Source organism: Manis javanica, chromosome 10 (assembly GCF_040802235.1).
Source record: "Manis javanica isolate MJ-LG chromosome 10, MJ_LKY, whole genome shotgun sequence".
NCBI lineage: Eukaryota > Metazoa > Chordata > Mammalia > Pholidota > Manidae > Manis > Manis javanica.
Window position 1 is genome coordinate 81645877 of NC_133165.1, and position 17619 is coordinate 81663495.

Here is a 17619-nt window from a genome sequence, read left to right on the forward strand (position 1 = left end):
CTACAAATTTTCTAGTATTCTTTTTAAATCTGGAACATTCTTTAAGGGTAGGTTTGTTGGTAACATAATCTTTACAGTAATCAAGAGTGTAATTATAATACCATGTCTTTTGCCAACTTGGGGAATTTTTTAGCCATTATTTCTACAAATACACTTTCGAATTTCCATTCACTCTCCTCTCTTGGAAATCTGATTATGGGATATTAACTGTTATTGTCCAAATGGTCTCTGAAATTCTCCTCATTCAGTTCTCTATTTTCTTTCTGGTTTTCAAACTGAGTAACCATATACTTGAAGTCACCTATTCTTTCCCATGTGATCATCTATTCTACTACTAAGCCCATCAGCAAGTTTTTTTTTAACTTGGCTATTTACTTACAATACTATAATCAAATTTTATTTTTAAAAATAATCTCTTTTTCCTTGTGGAGAGATTATGTGTGTATGTTTGTTTCCAGAGAATTTGTTATTGTCTGTTGAGACATTTTATCATGGCTTTTAAAAATCCTTGTCACATTAATCCACATTTTTACGGATTCATCCTAATGTTATATTTGCTGCCTCTTCACATGTGTGTTGTGATTTCCTTGTTATCCCTGTGACAAGTGATTTTTTTACTATATCCTGGACACAATGGATATTGTATTATAAGACTCTAGATCCATTTTAATCTTCTTTTTTAAAAAGGCACTTTGTTGAGGTTTAGCATGAGGACTGGGTGGGTGTTCATGGTCAGCTTAACGTTCAGCTCTGCCAACACGAAACTCGTAAAACTGTGCACTGACATCATATTGCCTGACTGCAGATGTGTGGAGAGGAATATGAGGTACCATCTCAGCTTCACTGACACCACCCCAGTGAAAGATGGGGAGTGACTCATAGCTTCACTGCCTCTGATCGTAGAGTCTTAAGATCACCTCCCAGCTGGGCCTCACCGTCACCAGGGAAGGGAATGACGAGGGATAGTTTATTCCACTTTGTTGCTCTAGGAAGTGGGGAAATCTGTTCCTGGTGGAACTGATCAATTTGATAACTATAAGAGGGAGCAGAGAGTGTCACTATGACAACTTCCCAGTACATCTTTCTGTCTCTTTGACTAGGTAGCATGTGGGTATATAAGTTAAATTCCAGATTGGACCTGTTTAACACCAGTAGTGGGGAGAAAGTGATGTTTTTATAAGCTCCAAATTACATATCTGTGTTCAGTCTCTTTTAATGCTGCACATGGGTGGAGGCCTAACTCTGTGTTAGGTCCTACTGACATGTTGGGTGGGGGAGGGGGGGAGGTCTAGTGGCGACTAACCTCACCTTGTACCACCTGTAAAGTCTCATTGCTGCTAAGTGTGGGAGAAGATTATCTTGCAACTGGACATGACCCAAATTACCCTGGTGTGGCAAAACATTCTAATTTGCCATACTGAGGAAGAAAGACGGGTTTCCTGTTCGGCCTCACCAAAATCACTCGAGTGGAGATTGAAACTTATCACACTTGCTTCCATAGACCTGGGGAGTGGTAGGATGGAAGGTCACATTGTACCGCTTTGTTCACAGTCTCTTTCATGACAGATGGGGGTAGACTTAACTCTTGGCTCCGCTGAAACCCAGGGTGTGTGTTGGAGGGATTTGTTGGTGTTTCCCTGCAGCAGAGTAAGTATTGCCAAAGGGGTTTGTTCTTGGCCTCACCTGTCTCAGTCCTCTGGCAATGTGAATGAGGCTCTTCTTCAATACCTTATTTTTATTTTTTACAAATCAGTGTCCTGCAGGAGATTCTTGATGGGAGGCTTCTGCAGTGACCCACCTCTATAATCTGTATGCTGTATGATCTCTCTTATAATTTATTGCCCACAAGGAAGGCAATAAATAAATGGGGGCAGCTCACTGCCATGTTGCTCCTCAAGTCCCAAGGTCCCTAGGCCGTCCACCTATTTCCATCTTTAAGAGACTTTCTATGCATGTTTAATTTGTTAACTATAAGGGGGAGGATGTGAGAGGAAGGAGTCTACTTCATCTTGGCAGAAAAATAATTTCATATGCATTTTTTACTGAGATGTTTCATATTTTACAAAATAAACTGGAAATTTACATTTTAGCACCACTTGAGAATAGCCATTTTCCAAGGCTTTTAATAAGCATGAAGGGTAGGAACTCTTTACAACATTCCCAATATCTCTATACCACTTAATTTTGGATATGATGAAATTAATAAGTATTTGTAGATTTGCTGCTGAATTTGATTTGCTGTTAGGCAAATTACCTATCCTTGGTCTTCATTTTCCTTTTGAATTATTTTTATGTCCTTCTGCTCTATATTAGAGCTCTTTTTATAATTTAGGTATCAATCTAGCACTTTTTATAACTGGCATGTGGTATATTTTAGTTTATAAAATGTTTATATCTATATTTCATTTTTTGTATTATATTTTTTGACTATATTATTCTTTAGTTCCATATTCCTTCCTCAAAGGACTGGATTAAGAATGCATCTCACTTAAAATTGAGAGTCATCATACAGCAGTTCGTCCCTTACTGTGTGGGATCCGTTCTAAGACTCCTAGTGGAGTACCAAACCCTAGGTATATTATATTTTTTCCTATATATACATACCTATGAAAAAGTTTAATTTACAAATTACACATCATAAAAGGTTAACTAGATTCAATAACAAAATAGAACAATTATAATAATGTACTGTAATAAGTTATTTTCAAGAATGTGTTCTTTCTTAAAATATGATTGTATTATATTCTTATGATGATGGTGTGAGATGATCAAACACCTACATGAGGAGGTGATGTGAGTGAATGACAGGCACTGTGACACAGGCTACTGTTTTTCTTCCGACTGTACATCAAAGTAGAGACCATCTGCCTCCAGACCACAGATGACCGCAGATAAGTGAAACCATAGAAAGCAAACCGATGAATAAGGGTAGACTATTGTAATTTTAAAAAGTATTTTTTTGTTATTTTAATATATATAAAATGTATTTTAAAGTTGCATTCACCTCCATTTCTCTAATTTTTCTAAGGTATTTATGTAATAACTTCTTAGGTAATATATAGGTAACATATTTCTGCATGGCTATCAGGTTTTAGTTCTTTTAAATGCCAATATATTCTTGTACATAAATATGTCCCAGAAACTACATTCTACAAAAATGAAAAATACATGCTTAACCGAATAGAGAAATTTGTCACTCACATTACCAATGTTTAAAAGACAAGTGAAATATGTTTTCTAGAGCATAATAAATTTCAAACAACACAAACATAAATATATGTAAAATGACATTTCAATCTTACTATTATGACTGTCAGTCATCATTTCTGTTGGTTGCTGAAACACATGAACTTTTATAACTCCAAAATTGAAAATAGTTGGTATCAAAATTTTTATACTAACTTCCAGTCACTTTTTCTTATGAATCCATACTCATATCACACTAACTCAAACACGCAGAGATCTCTCTGAAGTATTTGTCTTCAAACAGTTATATGGAATAACTTGTTGTGCTATTATCACCCCCTAAAAAAAGAAAAAAACAACCACCACCACAATAATAATGTAATACGAGGATTATAGAATGTCGATAATCATCTCCAGTTTCAGGAAAGTTGCTCGGGTCTCTGAGCTCATTTACTACAATATGCAATACAGTATTTTTAACTAAGCTACATCACCAGGACTTACTTATAACTGGAAGCACCTTAACCAATGTGGCCTGTCCCCAGCCTCACTATGGCAACCACCAATCTGTTCTCTTTATTTTTGAGTTCCTTTTTTGACATTTATTTAAGATTCCATATATAAGAGAGATCATACAGTATTTGTCTTTCTCTGACTTATTTCACTAAGCATAATGAACTCAAGATCCATCTTTATTGTCACAAATGGCAGGATTTCCTTCTTTACAATGGCTGAAAAATTTTTCATTGTGTATATTTATATATGACACATTTTTCTTATTCATTCATCCATTAATGAATACTTACATTGCTTCTATGTCTTTACTAATGTATACATAATTGCTGGATCGTATGGTAGTTCTACTTATAAATTTTCTGAGGAGCCTCCATACTGTTTTCCATAGTGGCTGCACCAATTTATATTCTCACCAAATGCACAGAAGGGTTGTGTTTTATGCATATCTTGCCAACATTATTATTTACTAAATTATCCTTCTCCCTGGTTTATTTATTTATTTAGAAGAAAACCTTTTATTTTATAAATTAATTTATGTTTTATTTTAATTTTTATTTTGGTATCATTAACATACAATCACATGAGCAAAATTGTGGTTACTAGATTCCCTCCATTATCAAGTCCCCCCCACAAACCCCATTACAGTCATTTTCCATCAGCATAGTAAGATGCTGTAGAATCACTACTTGTCTTCTCTGTGCTATACTGCCCTCCCCGTTCCCCCCTGCTACATCATGTGTGCTAATCGTAATGCCCCTTATTCCCCTTCTCCCTCCCTTCCCACCCACCCACCCAGTCCCTTTCCCATTGGCAACTGTTCGTCCATTCTTGGGTTCTGTGAGTCTGCTGCTGTTCTGTTCCTTCAGTTTTTGCTTGTTCTTATGCTCCACAGATGAGTGACATCATTTGGTACTTGTCTTTCTCCGCTTGGCTTATTTCACTGAGCATAATACCCTCTAGCTCCATCCATGTTGTTGCAAATAATAGGATTTTTTTTCTTCTTATGCCAGAATAATACTCCATTTCGTATATGTACCACATCTTCTTTATCCATACATGTACTGCTCTACACTTAGGTTGCTTCCATTTCTTGGCTATTGTAAATAGTGCTGCAATAAACATAGGGGTGCATATGTCTTTTTGAATCTGAGAAATTATATTCTTTGGGTAAATTCCTAGGATTGGGATTCCTGGGTCAAATGGTATTTCTATTTTTAGTTTTTTGAGGAGCCTCCATATTGCTTTCCACAATGGTTGAACTAGCTTACATTCCCACAAGCAGTGTAGGAGGGTTCCCCTTTCTCCACATCCTCGCCAGAATTTGTTCATTCCTAAAAACGAGAAGAAAGCCTGGGACAGAGTCGGGTGCCCTGGGCCACCATGACCCAGCCTCCAGCTACAGAGCTGAGAGCACTGGGCTGCCCCAGCAGGCGGAACAGGCCTCAGACCCTGGTGGCCAGGGCCACAGAGAGCACAACAGGAGGAAGGCGGCTCTAGGAGACACCTCTGTGCACCCAGGAAAGCAGCCACAGGAATTTGATCCAGTTCCCAGAAGGGATCAAAATTCTCTTCCCCATAAAGGAACCAGGCCTGTCCACTCCTAAAGACCTGCTTCTCAGGCCCCAGGGAGGAGCCTGAAGAGTCAGGGGATCTGCACATCGGCCTTCTGCCTCTCACAAGCTCAGGTGACCCTCAGAGCGGCCCAGGGTCTGCACCACTCGGGTGGGTGTGACTTGTTTGGTATGATTCCCAGCCCCACAACACAGTCTGACATTTAATAAATGTTTCCTGATGCGGACACTCCACTGCCCCATACCCACCCCTGGGTAACAGACACCGACGAACAACAGATACAGCCATAGACATTTGAGTCCCTCCTTTGTGCCAGGCATCCATTGGGATCCAGCGGGTGGCCCAGGCATGGTCACTGCCCTGCTAAAGTTTACACACATGCAAATGTGCATACACATACACACGAGAATACACCAATGCACATGAGCACATCTATGTGCAAACACATCAACATCAATATATGCACACGTATACACATATGCACACACCCCTATGTGGACACACAATCCACAAACACACACATTCAAAGACACACTTTGCTAATTTCTCCAACCCAGTTCCTCTTCGGGCTGGCAAATCCAAGAATGGGGCCTCTCAGAACACGCACTAGGACACGGGTTTTTAGAACACTAGCTGGCCAGTGCTAAGCCCCTCCTCCTCCCAGCCACTGCCACGGACTCCTTCATCACTCACAGATGCAGCCTCAGGCTTTGGCTCAGGTTCAGGCCAAACCCGACAGTTAAAAACTGCTCCTGCTGCAATTCCACCTGGTAACAGCTGACTAATCATGAACAAAGCAGCAAATTAATGCTCAAAAGGTTTTCCCTTCTGCTCAGAATAAAATTGAACAGCTCATCTGCCTACAGATGACCGTCCCCACATCTCAGATGCCCTCTCCTGCCTCTCACTGCTCCAGTCATGATGACCTTCCCTATGACTTCTCAACATTCCATGGTGGCTCCCACCCCAGGGCCTTTGCACTTGCCACCCCTCTGCCTGGAAGACTGTTCATCTGGGTTTTTGCTCAGCTCGCTCCCCTTGCTCCTTTAAGTCTCTGCTCCAATGAGACCTTCCCTGATTGGTGGGGGCAGCCTTCCCTGATTGCTATTATCAAAAGTGCACACAACCCCAACCATCATTTTTTTTTTCCCTTGATGCTTTCTTCTTCTCAGTGTTCATCACCACTTGACAAGCATACTTGGGTCCTGGATTACTGTCTGTCCCCAGACCCCACCCATGACAATAGATGCCTCAAGTGGGCAAGAACTCTGCTTTATTCACTGCTACAGCCCTCTGCCCAGATTGGGCCTGGCGCTTGCCACTGGTTGGAAGGAGGGAGGACAAAAGGAAGGAAGGAAAGGAAAAAAGAGGGGAGGAAGACATGAGATAAACAGTTATGTTCAAATAAATCACAAGGGTGACAAATGACTATTCCTTTTTATTCCACCAGCAGGAAGAGTGGCCATCGGCACTCTGCCCATTGGTACCCTTCTGTACATACAGAATTTCCCTCAAACTGATGGAACAGACCAAGGGTGTCACACTCAAATCTCTCAAGGGTAAGGCATATACCATCAAAGAATTGGAAGCAAGACTTTATTATGCAACAGGGAGTGGTGGGGACTGTGGTAAACAAGGGTAACAGAAGTTTACAGTTATGATTTATATTCTCTCCTCAAGTCCCCCTAGCTCATCTATGCCTTGGTTTTTCCATCTATACAGTGGGGAGGTTATTGCCTACTGCATTTGGGAGATGGAATGAGATCCCAGATGGACGATCCCACTCAGAACAAGCATCCAACCAATGTGAGCTGGATCTATGCATTAGTTCTCACACACACACATGCATACACGTGTCTCTGTGATCACACTTTACGGGGTCCTTGATGGTTCCAGAGAACAGGGGTGACTGATCTGAAAAGGAGGACAACACGAGTTGAATCAGCACAAGGAAAAAATATATATAGAAAGTGATATCACGAAACACATGGACTCCAGAATTCTTTAGGTGAGAGAAGGATGGAGGAAGAGATCACTTACTGGAAGATACATGCAGAGGCCAGGGGACAGGCTTCAGGCCCAGTGGCAGGGATTCCTACCCTATCCCTCCTCCCCTTTAACACAGCAACAGATAGGCAGTCACACCCCAGTGTGGTCTACACCGCCTGGGGAGAGCATGGGAGGAGGTCCAGGCCTGGGAGTGAAACAGAGCTACATTCAAGGCCTGGCTCTGCTCATAGTGGCAATGAGACCTTATCATCTTACTTCTCGGTGCCTCGGTTTCCCCATCTATAAATGTGTCTCTCAATTCGGGTTGATTTTTACATCCCAGGGAGCATCTGGTAGTGTCTGGACACATTTCTGTTTGTCATGCTTGACAGGGTGCTACTGGAACCAGTGGGTGGCAGCCACGTGCACCCCCAAACATTTTACAGAGCAAAGGATAGCCTCTTACAGCAAAGATGTCTCTGGCCCAAAATATCCACAAGTGCTGAGGCTGGGAAGCCATGTCAGAGTAATTGTGAGGAGTCACTAAGACTAGTCATGAAAAAAAAACTTAGTCCCCTGCCTGGCACTTAGAAAACACGAATTCAATAAGTGTCAGCTGCCTGACAGACAGTCTACACTGTACCCTGAAGGTGCTCAATAAACGCTCAGCTCTTTTTCCTTCCTTTGCCTGATGCCAGTTCCTGATTAGCTCGGAGATGACAAGGAATGAGAGGTTAGTGTTGAAATACACGCTCTTCCAATTCCTAGGGGCGGCACATGGCAGCAAGGTCACATGGAGACAAGTCTGGAGCACCAGGGGAGCAGCTGCCCCACAAACACCACTCTGCTCAGCTCAGCTCCAGACTGAAGACATTCAGAGTGGAATTGCCTTTCTGTCTACTGCTCACAAAGGTCCAAAGGGTGCTGTGCATTTGGCATGCGGCTCCCGCCCTGGAGGACCAACATGGGTCTCTGGGAGCTACAGACAAGCAGAGCCCCGAGTAAAGAACGTTCTAGAACAAAGGCTGAATGGGGTACGGAAGTTCCCAGGGAGGAAGTTGGGCCCCTGTGGTACCTGATCCCCCAGTCCCCACGGCAACGCATGATTCCCACAGCCAGAAGGAAGAATCATCTCTCCCAAGGGCTACTGAGGGAAGACAAGGAAGGCCATCACTCACCTCTTTTAAGGCAGTCATGATTTTGGATCTCAGGATGGCAAGGGCACACAGTAGGACTATAAGCGAGAAAGTGAGCATGATCCCTGAGGACTGGACTTCCTTCTTCCTCTCAAGCTGAATTAAAAAGATAGCAAGCAGCTGGAAGAAAGAAGCACACAACAGGAGTCATCAGGCAATGGCCAGGCACCCACATCTGCTGTGGCCCCCACACTCCAGGGCCTGGAGCAGGGCCACCCCAGCTCAGTAGGGCATGAACAGCCTGGGGAGGACCTGGCTCCAGTCCGAGCTCTGGTCTCTCCTTGCTGGGTGACCCTGGTCAAGTCACAGATCCTCTCTGAGCCTCCACCGCATCTGCATAATGGAGATGAAAACACCTACCTCTAGAGTCGTGGGAATTTAATGGGACCATGTATAGATCTGGGATAGAATGGTAAAATCAAGGGCAAAGCTCAATTTCGAACACAGATTGGCACACTTTTTCTTAATGGACCACAGAGTAAAAGTTTTGGATTTTGTGGGCCGTAGTTTCTGTTGCAACTATTCAACACTGCACTACAGTGTGAAGGCAGCTCAATATAATAGGTGAGTGAAAGGGCATGGTAGAAAGGGCATGGTAGCCTGCCAATAAAACTTTATTGACAAAAATGGGCAGCAGGCCGATCTTTGATTTAGAAAGGTGTGTGTTCAAACCCCAGCCCTGACAATGACTGGTATGTATTCCCCTTTGGGCCCAAAGATAATTCTTCTCCATTACTGAGCACCTGTTATCTTCGCCAGGCACAAAGCATTCATGTACTCAAACTCAGTGCACTCTCCATGTCCCCTCAGGGGGGAGCCATCATCAACCCCACTTTGCAGATAAGGAAATGGTTAATCTGCCTACTCACACATCTTGTCTCCAGGGAATTTCATCAGAATGATGGCCACTGGAATTGACCTCACTACTGATACCTGGAGCCATTACTTCCATTTCACATGTGACTCAATGATCAGGTAGAGAAAATAAACAATCAAACTGCTTTTCCTTCAAAGAAGGGAAGACCACGGCCATTTTCTAGACGAGCAGAGCCACCCTCTTGAGGCAGATCCTCAAACAAGTCCTGACCCAGACTCCTGAGGGGCTCAAGGTCACCAGCAGCACCTCCCCTCACCCCACAGCTGGTCAAGACAGAAACACATCATCTGCCCATCCGTCCATCCTATTCACTCATCCTCCTTGGGTGCCCCATCTCCCTCACTCTCCACACCTAAGCCATCTACAACTCGAATTTGCTTTGCCCCTAAGACCCATCCTCAGTTTATCCCTTGTCACCCAGGTCCCAATCTCTGAGGTTATCCTGCGGGCCCCCCACTGGCCTCCCAGCTTCCACCCCACCAAACAAGCCATTCTGCAAGCGGAGGCCACAGTCAGCTTTAAATATGCAGAGCCAGGCATGCCACACCCCTCCTCTAAACCTCTCCTCATAGGAAGGGGATTTTTAACCTGGGGTCCAGAACCCAGGGGTCCATGAACTTGGGAAACAATTACAGCTTCACTTTTCCTCATTAGCACCGCCAATGATAAGTGAAGGCATTCAACACAATGGCATGAGCAGTCTCTGGGACTCTGTCACCATTAGAAATCACATCTGAAAATACATACGAAAGATGTGTACAACTATCAAGTACAGTTATCACTCTTTGGGAATTAAGGAGGCATCCTTTCTGCTGCTAGTTCTTGATTTAAAATGCATTAGCAGAAAAGCACATACATTTTGCTTTGTTCTTTTAATGTCTTGATAACTGCATTTAAATATGATTGATTTCCCAAATTCAATGTCCTACAACTCAGGAACGGTTAAACAATGTGTGGTGAAACCATACAATCCAATACACTAAGACCTTTGGATACACACACCACCACAACCAAACAACAGGTGCTCAGAAGTCAGGCTTAGACTGCTCCGGCCTGCTTGGCTCTAGTCACGTGATGTTCTGGAAAAGGCCAAGTGACGGGCAGGGAACAGACCAGTGGCTGTCATAGGAGCAGGGGGCCTGACTACAGGGGGGCATGAGGGAACTTCTGGTGGGGTGACAGAATTGTTCTGTATTTCAATTGTGGATGTGGGAGGTACATGAAATATGTGTTTATCAAAACTTATGAAACTATACAAGAAAAAAAGTAAATTTTACTACATGCGAATTAAACCAAGAAAAAATACAAAGTACATTACAAAAATCTTCATATATATACATGTGTGTCTGACTGCTTTCCTTTGTAACCTATATGTATTTTGTGTTTCAAGAACATTTTTCTGAGGAGAAGATCTGACTGGAGAGAAAAGGGGTCTCTTTTGGTACATGGCGTCTAGCGTGAGAATGGCTCACTCAGCGTTGTATTAGCTGTGTGACGTTGGACAGAACACTTAAGCTCTCTGTACCTTAGTCTCCTTATCTGTAAAAAGGGTACAAATCAGTGCCTATCTCACAGGGTTGCCTTAGAGGAGATAAATTTCTACTTCCTCATTTTCATAAAACACCAAGAACAGTGCTAGGTAAGTACTCAGAACTATAATAATGGAGTTGCCCTATCTGTATCTCCCACTAGATTACAGACCCTCATGGGGCAGGGTAGTTTCTACTCAGCTTGGCACCCACCCCTAACACAAGAGCCTGATAACTCAAGAGGTCATTAGGTCCCAGGCATTTAATATAAATAACTGACCTAGCTCGTCAATGTGAGAACAGAGTTCAGTGACACAATGAAAGATGGCACTGGCAGGGAGGGCAATAGGGCATGGTGGGGACTGTGGCAAACTGTACGGCACATGCCCCAGTTAAAGGCTAGAGTCACCTCTCAGTTCCAGTTGATTCCTGCACTAGAAAAGTATGCATTTAGTGTTGTCAGGTCTTTGAGTGTTTCGAAAAAAGCCAAATTTGTGGGTGTTTCCTGTGAGATCTTCTCATTTCTAAATGCCAGCCACTACTTTTGGTCTCCACTGGCATCACATTGATAGCCAGCTCCTACTTTCTATGGTGATGCCCAAGAGGGTTGGGCTGACCAGAAACACTGGGGCCAGGAACTTGCCCCAACTTCTTTCCCAGAAAGAGTAGAAGAGGTCTGCCCAGCAGACGATCCATAGCAAAAATCCCAAGGCCTAGAAGAGAGATACATATGTATCTTACAATGGACAGTACCAGAACTTTCCCCAGCACCCCTGTAAGAAATTCAGCCTCAGGGGAGCCAGCCAGCTCCTGAACTATCAATCATGGTCCCCGTATACAGCACATATCCTCTGGAACACAGACAAGGCCTAGGAAGGGTGAGCCACCCTCTGGGCCATCACAGGCTGGGCTGTAACCAGTGAACTTGGTCCCCCTACATGCAGTACGACTGTCTGGTCACCTAAAAACATTAGTGCTCAGTATACAGCCCGTCTACCTGCAAGCTCAGCACATTGCATAAGGCCCCCATGCAATAAACACTGATTCGACTATATTCACCAACCAATTTACTGGGGCCCATCATGGGTCACATGCTTTTCAAGTTGCCAAGGATACAGCAGTGAACAAAACAGAAGTCCTCTGCCTTCACAGAAGATTCTAGAGGAAGGAAGCAGGCAAGAAATGAACTGAAAAATACAGACTATAATGCCAGTAAGAGATGGAAGGAAAAACCAAACAGGTAAAATGGGGTGGTCAGAGAGGGCCTCCCTGATCAGGCAACATCTAGGTAAAGAGCCGAAAGTGAACGTTTGAGAGAAAGAACAATCAGGCAGTGGCATTAGCAGGGGCAGAGGCCCTGAGGTAGGAACATGCATGGTAGGTAGGTGGCTGCTGCGGAATGAACAACCGACGTGATGAGAGACGCCGGAAGAGGAGCTGGGAGCCAGGTAAGCTGGGGCACTGTGAGGACTTCCGGATTTTGAGCAAGGCTGGACAAAATCTGATCTACATTTTAAAGGGAGATGAAAAGTACAAAATGCTCCCACAGGTGTAAGAGGAAGACATTAGACCTAGATGAGGACAGGAAAATAGCCATTTTGAGATAGGCTTGAATTATGGTATGAACGGAATGGTTTAGATGAGGTATTACAAGCTTAGAGACACTGAAGCTTTCCTGGGTACCAAGGGCTTATGGGAGGAAGTCTTGGAAAATGTGGCTTTAAAAAAGAACTGAGATCCATACTAATTCGAGAGGAGCATGTGGGTGGAGGAGCATGGTAGGTACACGCTCTTCATGTGTCCTCCCAAGAGATTCTTCTTGCACAGGGAAAACAACCATGCAGTGGATAAACCAGACAATACTGTGACCAGAGATCAAAATTAATCCAATAAGCTAGGGGTAGATGGACATGATATGACGCTAGATGTGAAGTCCCCAGAAGACACGGCACCCCCTGTGCAGCATTCCAGCCAGAGCGCATTACCTTAGTCTAATCACAATGAAACACACACGACACAGCCCGAGCTGAGGAACTTGCTGTAGAATAAGTGGCCCACGTGCTTCAAATATGTCAACGTCACAAAACACACTGAAGAAACAGAAAGTCTGTTTCTCTCAGACTAAAGAAAACTAAAGCGACCAATTACTCAGTGTTTTGCATGACCTTGGACTGGATCCTGAGGGAAAACGCTAGAAAGGACAATAGTGGGACAATGGGCAAAACTGGAGTATAGACCAGAGGTTGTTGTTTTTAGAACTGTCATGTCCATGTTAAATTTCTTGAATTTCATAACTACTATTGCTACTGAAGAGAATATCTCTGTTTTGAGAAAAGATATACTGCAGAAGGAAGAGATGCAGGGCATGGGGGATGCTTCCTATTCCCAAATTGATGCCGGGGTTCTTATTTGCGGAGCCAAAGAATGAGCTTCACAAACAGTCAAGTAGGAGAGCAAGGTACAGGTTTTATTTAGAGATGCAGTGAAAGGACAGAGCTCCTGGCTCACACCAGGAGGGGACAAGAGAGTCCGTCGTTGGTGCGTTGTCTAGGGGGTTTTATAGGCAGTTGAGAATTTTTCGAGAACATGAAAAACCTTAGGGGTGGAGACTTGTTAAGTGGTTCCTGAATATTAAAAATTAACTTAACTGTAAGGAATTTCCTGCCTTGATTTCTCTCTAGGACACTGGTGCCTTGGTCTGGGAGCATATCAAAAGGCTGCCTGCCCAGCCCCCAAGGTGGGCGTAGGTATTGTCTACTTGCTAAAGAATCTTGCCTCTTGAACTTCCTGGGTGTTAAAATGCAATATTATCTTTAAGATGGAATTCTTCCTGCCTTTTACTATGCCGTCTACAGCTGGGTCTGCATGCTAAGTTAGTTGCTCAGTTTGCAGAATCACCTTGTCAGATCTGAAAGAGGAAAGACAGCACATAGGCCTGGGTCTTTTAGCATGCTAAAGTGAATCTTACACATGGTTACAAATGATTACCATAATAAAACGTGCTACTCTTCTTTATCTGGGGAACATTAACTGATCTCACTGAAGAATGATTCTAGAGCTCAATGTTTAACATAGAGCTTTAGTAGGGGGGGTTCCTTGCATGTAGTTACATTGCTCTGACTGCAAATATCCTGCCCTGCCCCCTCCAGAGGCCTTCATCCTACTCTGACTACATCCAGGGTCCCTGTCTCAAAATGATTCAGAAGAAATAAATGTGTGTATGGAGAACAGAAATGAATGATAAAACAAATATTGCAAAACATTAAAAATTGGTGACTGTCAGTAATGGGCACACAGGCCTCGGTGCATTTGGTATACTTGGCATCATTCTTGCAACTTTTCTGCAGTCCGACATTATTTCAAGATAAAAACTTTTTTTTGTCATTTGCAAGAACATGGATGGAGCTGGAGAACATTATGCTCAGTGAAATAAGCCAGGCGGAGAAAGACAAATGCCAAATGATTTCCCTCACTTGTGGAGTATAACAATGAAGCAAAACTGAAGGAACAAAATGGCAGCCAACTCAGAGACTCCACGAATGGACTAGTGGTTGCCAAAGGGGAGGGGTGTGGGAGGGTGGGTGGAGAGTGAGGGAGAAGGCGATTGGGGGTATTATGTTTAATACACATGGTGTGCGGTGTCAAGGGGAGAACAGTGTAGCACAGAGAAGGCACATAGTGAAGCAGTGGCATCTTGCTGCACTGATGGGACAGTGACTGCAATGGGGTATGGGGTGGGACTTGATAATATGGGTAAATGTAATAACCACATTGTTTTTTCATGTGAAACCTTTGTAAGAGTGTATATCAATAACACCTTAATAAAAAATTAAAGGAAAAAAAGACAATGTGGGCTGTAGGCCCGTCGGTGGGGCTTGACATTGACCTTTGAAGAAGTCAGCAGAGTCCAGAAGAAGTGCCTCTGGGATTATGACGGGGATTATGTTCAATCTACAGTCGTTATAGGAAGAACCATCCAACTGAATCTTCAAATACGTGAACATGTCACCTGTCTTCATTTATTCAAGTCTTCCTTAGTTTTTCTCAGTAATGTTTTTTTTTAAATTCTTTATTAAGGTATCATTGATATTCAATGTTATGAAGGATTCACATGAGCACCATGGTGGTTACTAGATTCACCCATATTACCATGTCCCCCCCATCCTCCACTGCAGTCACTGTCCATCAGTGTAGTAAGATGCTGTGGAGTCACAATCTGTCTTCTCTGTGCTGTACTGCTCTCCCCATGACCCCCCCCTACATTATGTGCGCTAATTATAATGCCCTTTAATCCCCTCCCCCCTCTCTGCCCACCCACCCTTTCTCAGTATGTTTTGTTATTTTCACTGAAGTTTCCCAGCTGTCCCCTCCCCATCCCCTGCACCTGAGGTAACAGTTCCCTACCCGCAGGATGCAGCGTCCTCTCCCTAGCAACAAGGTTCCCGCCGTAGAGCGAGCGGCTCTAGGTCTGAGGATCGTGGTGTCGTAAAGCCGCGGGTGTCGTAAACCAGGGGCGGTGCGGGGAGGCGCAGGACGTGGCTGGAACCTTCGGACGGTCGCAGGAGGAGCAGAAGGATGGCCGCAGGTGTCGGCGCGGAAAGCCGACGAGCCGGCGGTGCAGCAACGGTGAGTAGCGGAGGGGAACGGGGAGCGGCGGAGTCAGGGGGAGCCGGCAGCCGGGGCGGCCGGAGCAGGGACGGCCAAGTGGAACGGAGCGCTCTCTGCCCACCTCTCCGCTGCCGGAGCTACGCCGCGGCCGCTCCGCTCTCCCTGAGCCGTCGGGTCTCTTCCGCGGTCTCTTTCCGGCTCGCCGCTCCTGCCGCCGCTGCCGCCCCCCGGGACGGTTCGCCGCCGCCCCATCCCCGGCTCTGGGAGGGCGGCCGAGACGCGGCCGGCCCGTTTTCTGGTCTGGGCGGAGCGGGTTTTCCCCACTCTTAAGCCCCTCACCGGGCCGGGCCGGGCTGCGGGCTGCATGTCGGCGCGCGTGTCCCGGCGGAGCGCGCCTCGGGTCGGCTGGCCATGGCAGGCGAGCCCCGGGAGTGCGGTCCACGTTCCGTGTGGAGCTGGCGCGGCGGCCGGGGGCCCCGGGCACGAGCGGGCACCTACTTGCCGCCGTGGGAGACCCTGAGCTGGCGGCGAGCTGGGCGGCAGGTGCCTTTGCGGAGTTGTTACCTGGTCTCAGGGACGGGGAAGCACCACAGACGGATCCCCTCGCCCGGGAGCGCTGCTTTTCCGCGCCGGGATGGGGCTCTGCGTGGACGCCTTTTTTCTCTTTGGTATTTTTGGGGAAGTTGTTATCCGTCCTGAGTCGCGGTGCACTGCACCCCGGTAATGGAGCTTGGAAGGCGCGCTGGGTCTGGGGTGGCAGGCGGGTGGGGAAGCGGGCGGATGAGCCGAGGGTCGCGCGCGTCCGCTGCCGGCGTTGCATTTGCAGTGTTTATGGATTTGTGTGAGTTGCTTGCATGTCTGCTTGTCGCGGCGGCGATTCTGTGCTGTTCTCTACCTCTTGTTCAGTCAGCAGTGAGATGTCTGCTGATTGCTGTTGTCTGGACAGGTCCTGTGGCGAGAGGAGGTTGAGTTGTCCGTCCGGGGGCGGTGGGCACTGGCGAGGTCCCCCCGCCCGGAGACCGGGTACCTGTTTATATAGTAATGGGCTCAACGACCCTGCCGCCGGCTGCAGCCCAGGCTGTGTTAGGAATTTCGCGTATGTTTCCGACCAAGCGGCTCCTTTTGGCTCCTGCGTTATTTTTATTTATTTATTTATTTTTCATTTTTGTATCACTAATACACACATACATGAGCAGCATTGTGGTTACTAGATTCCCCTCATTATCAGGTAGCCACCGCATACCCCATTACAGCCACTGTCCTGCGTTATTTTTAAAACGAGTTTTTAAGACTTGGGCAATAAAGGTGCGTATGGTGGTGGGATCGCTGTACCTTCCAGTAAAATGAGGAAATGTGTGTTTGAGTGCCAACTCTCTGCCGCTACCCAGGCTCCCTGGCTCCCTTTCTCCCTCCCCTCCTGGATGCGAAACGCGAGTTTCTGTAACCTTTCCTCGCAGTTTTAGATTTTGTGTGGGATTTCCTGTCTAGAAGCAGATACCGAGATTTTAACTGGTTCATGATGTTTCCTTCCAATTGTAAACATTTACAATATATTGGGCTGACACTGAAATCACTTCTGTCATGAATTATTTTTAGTTGTTCGAGTAAACATTCGCTTTTTAAATTATTTATTTATTTATTTATTTATTTATTTATTTATTTATTTATTTATTTATTTATTATTTTGGTATCATTAATATACACTTAAATGAGCAACCTTGTGGTTACTAGATTTCCCCCCATTATCAAGTCGCCACCACATACCCCATTACAGTCACTGTCCGTCAGTATAGTAAGATGCTATAGAATCACTAACCTGTCTTCTCTGTGCTGTACTGCCTTCCCTGTGCTCCCCCCTACATTAAATCTGCTTATCGTAATGCCCCCTTTTCCCCCCTTTCCCTCCCTTCCCACCCATCTTTCCTAGTCCCTTTCCCTTTGGTAACTGTTAGTTCATTCTTAGGTTCTGTGAGTCTGCTGTTTTGTTCCTTCTGTTTTTTTCCTTTGTTTTTATACTCCAGGTATGAGTGAAATCATTTGATACTTGTCTTTCTCTGCTTGGCTTATTTCACTGAGCATAATACTCTCTAGCTCCATCCATGTTGTTGCAAATGGTAGGATTTGTTTTCCTCTTATGGCTGAATAA

General features: G+C 45.0%; 1 protein-coding gene across 1 annotated transcript; it reads right to left on the reverse strand.

Moving 5' to 3' along the window:
• Positions 1 to 8443: 8443 nt before the first annotated feature.
• LOC140843586 (uncharacterized) lies at positions 8444 to 17038 on the reverse strand. Its single transcript, XM_073213421.1, has 2 exons — positions 15270 to 17038; positions 8444 to 8579 (listed from the first exon to the last, which is right to left on the reverse strand). The coding sequence occupies exon 1, from the start codon at positions 16291 to 16293 to the stop codon at positions 15328 to 15330; it is 966 nt and encodes a 321-aa protein (XP_073069522.1). The 5' UTR covers positions 16294 to 17038; the 3' UTR covers positions 8444 to 8579; positions 15270 to 15327.
• Positions 17039 to 17619: the final 581 nt, after the last annotated feature.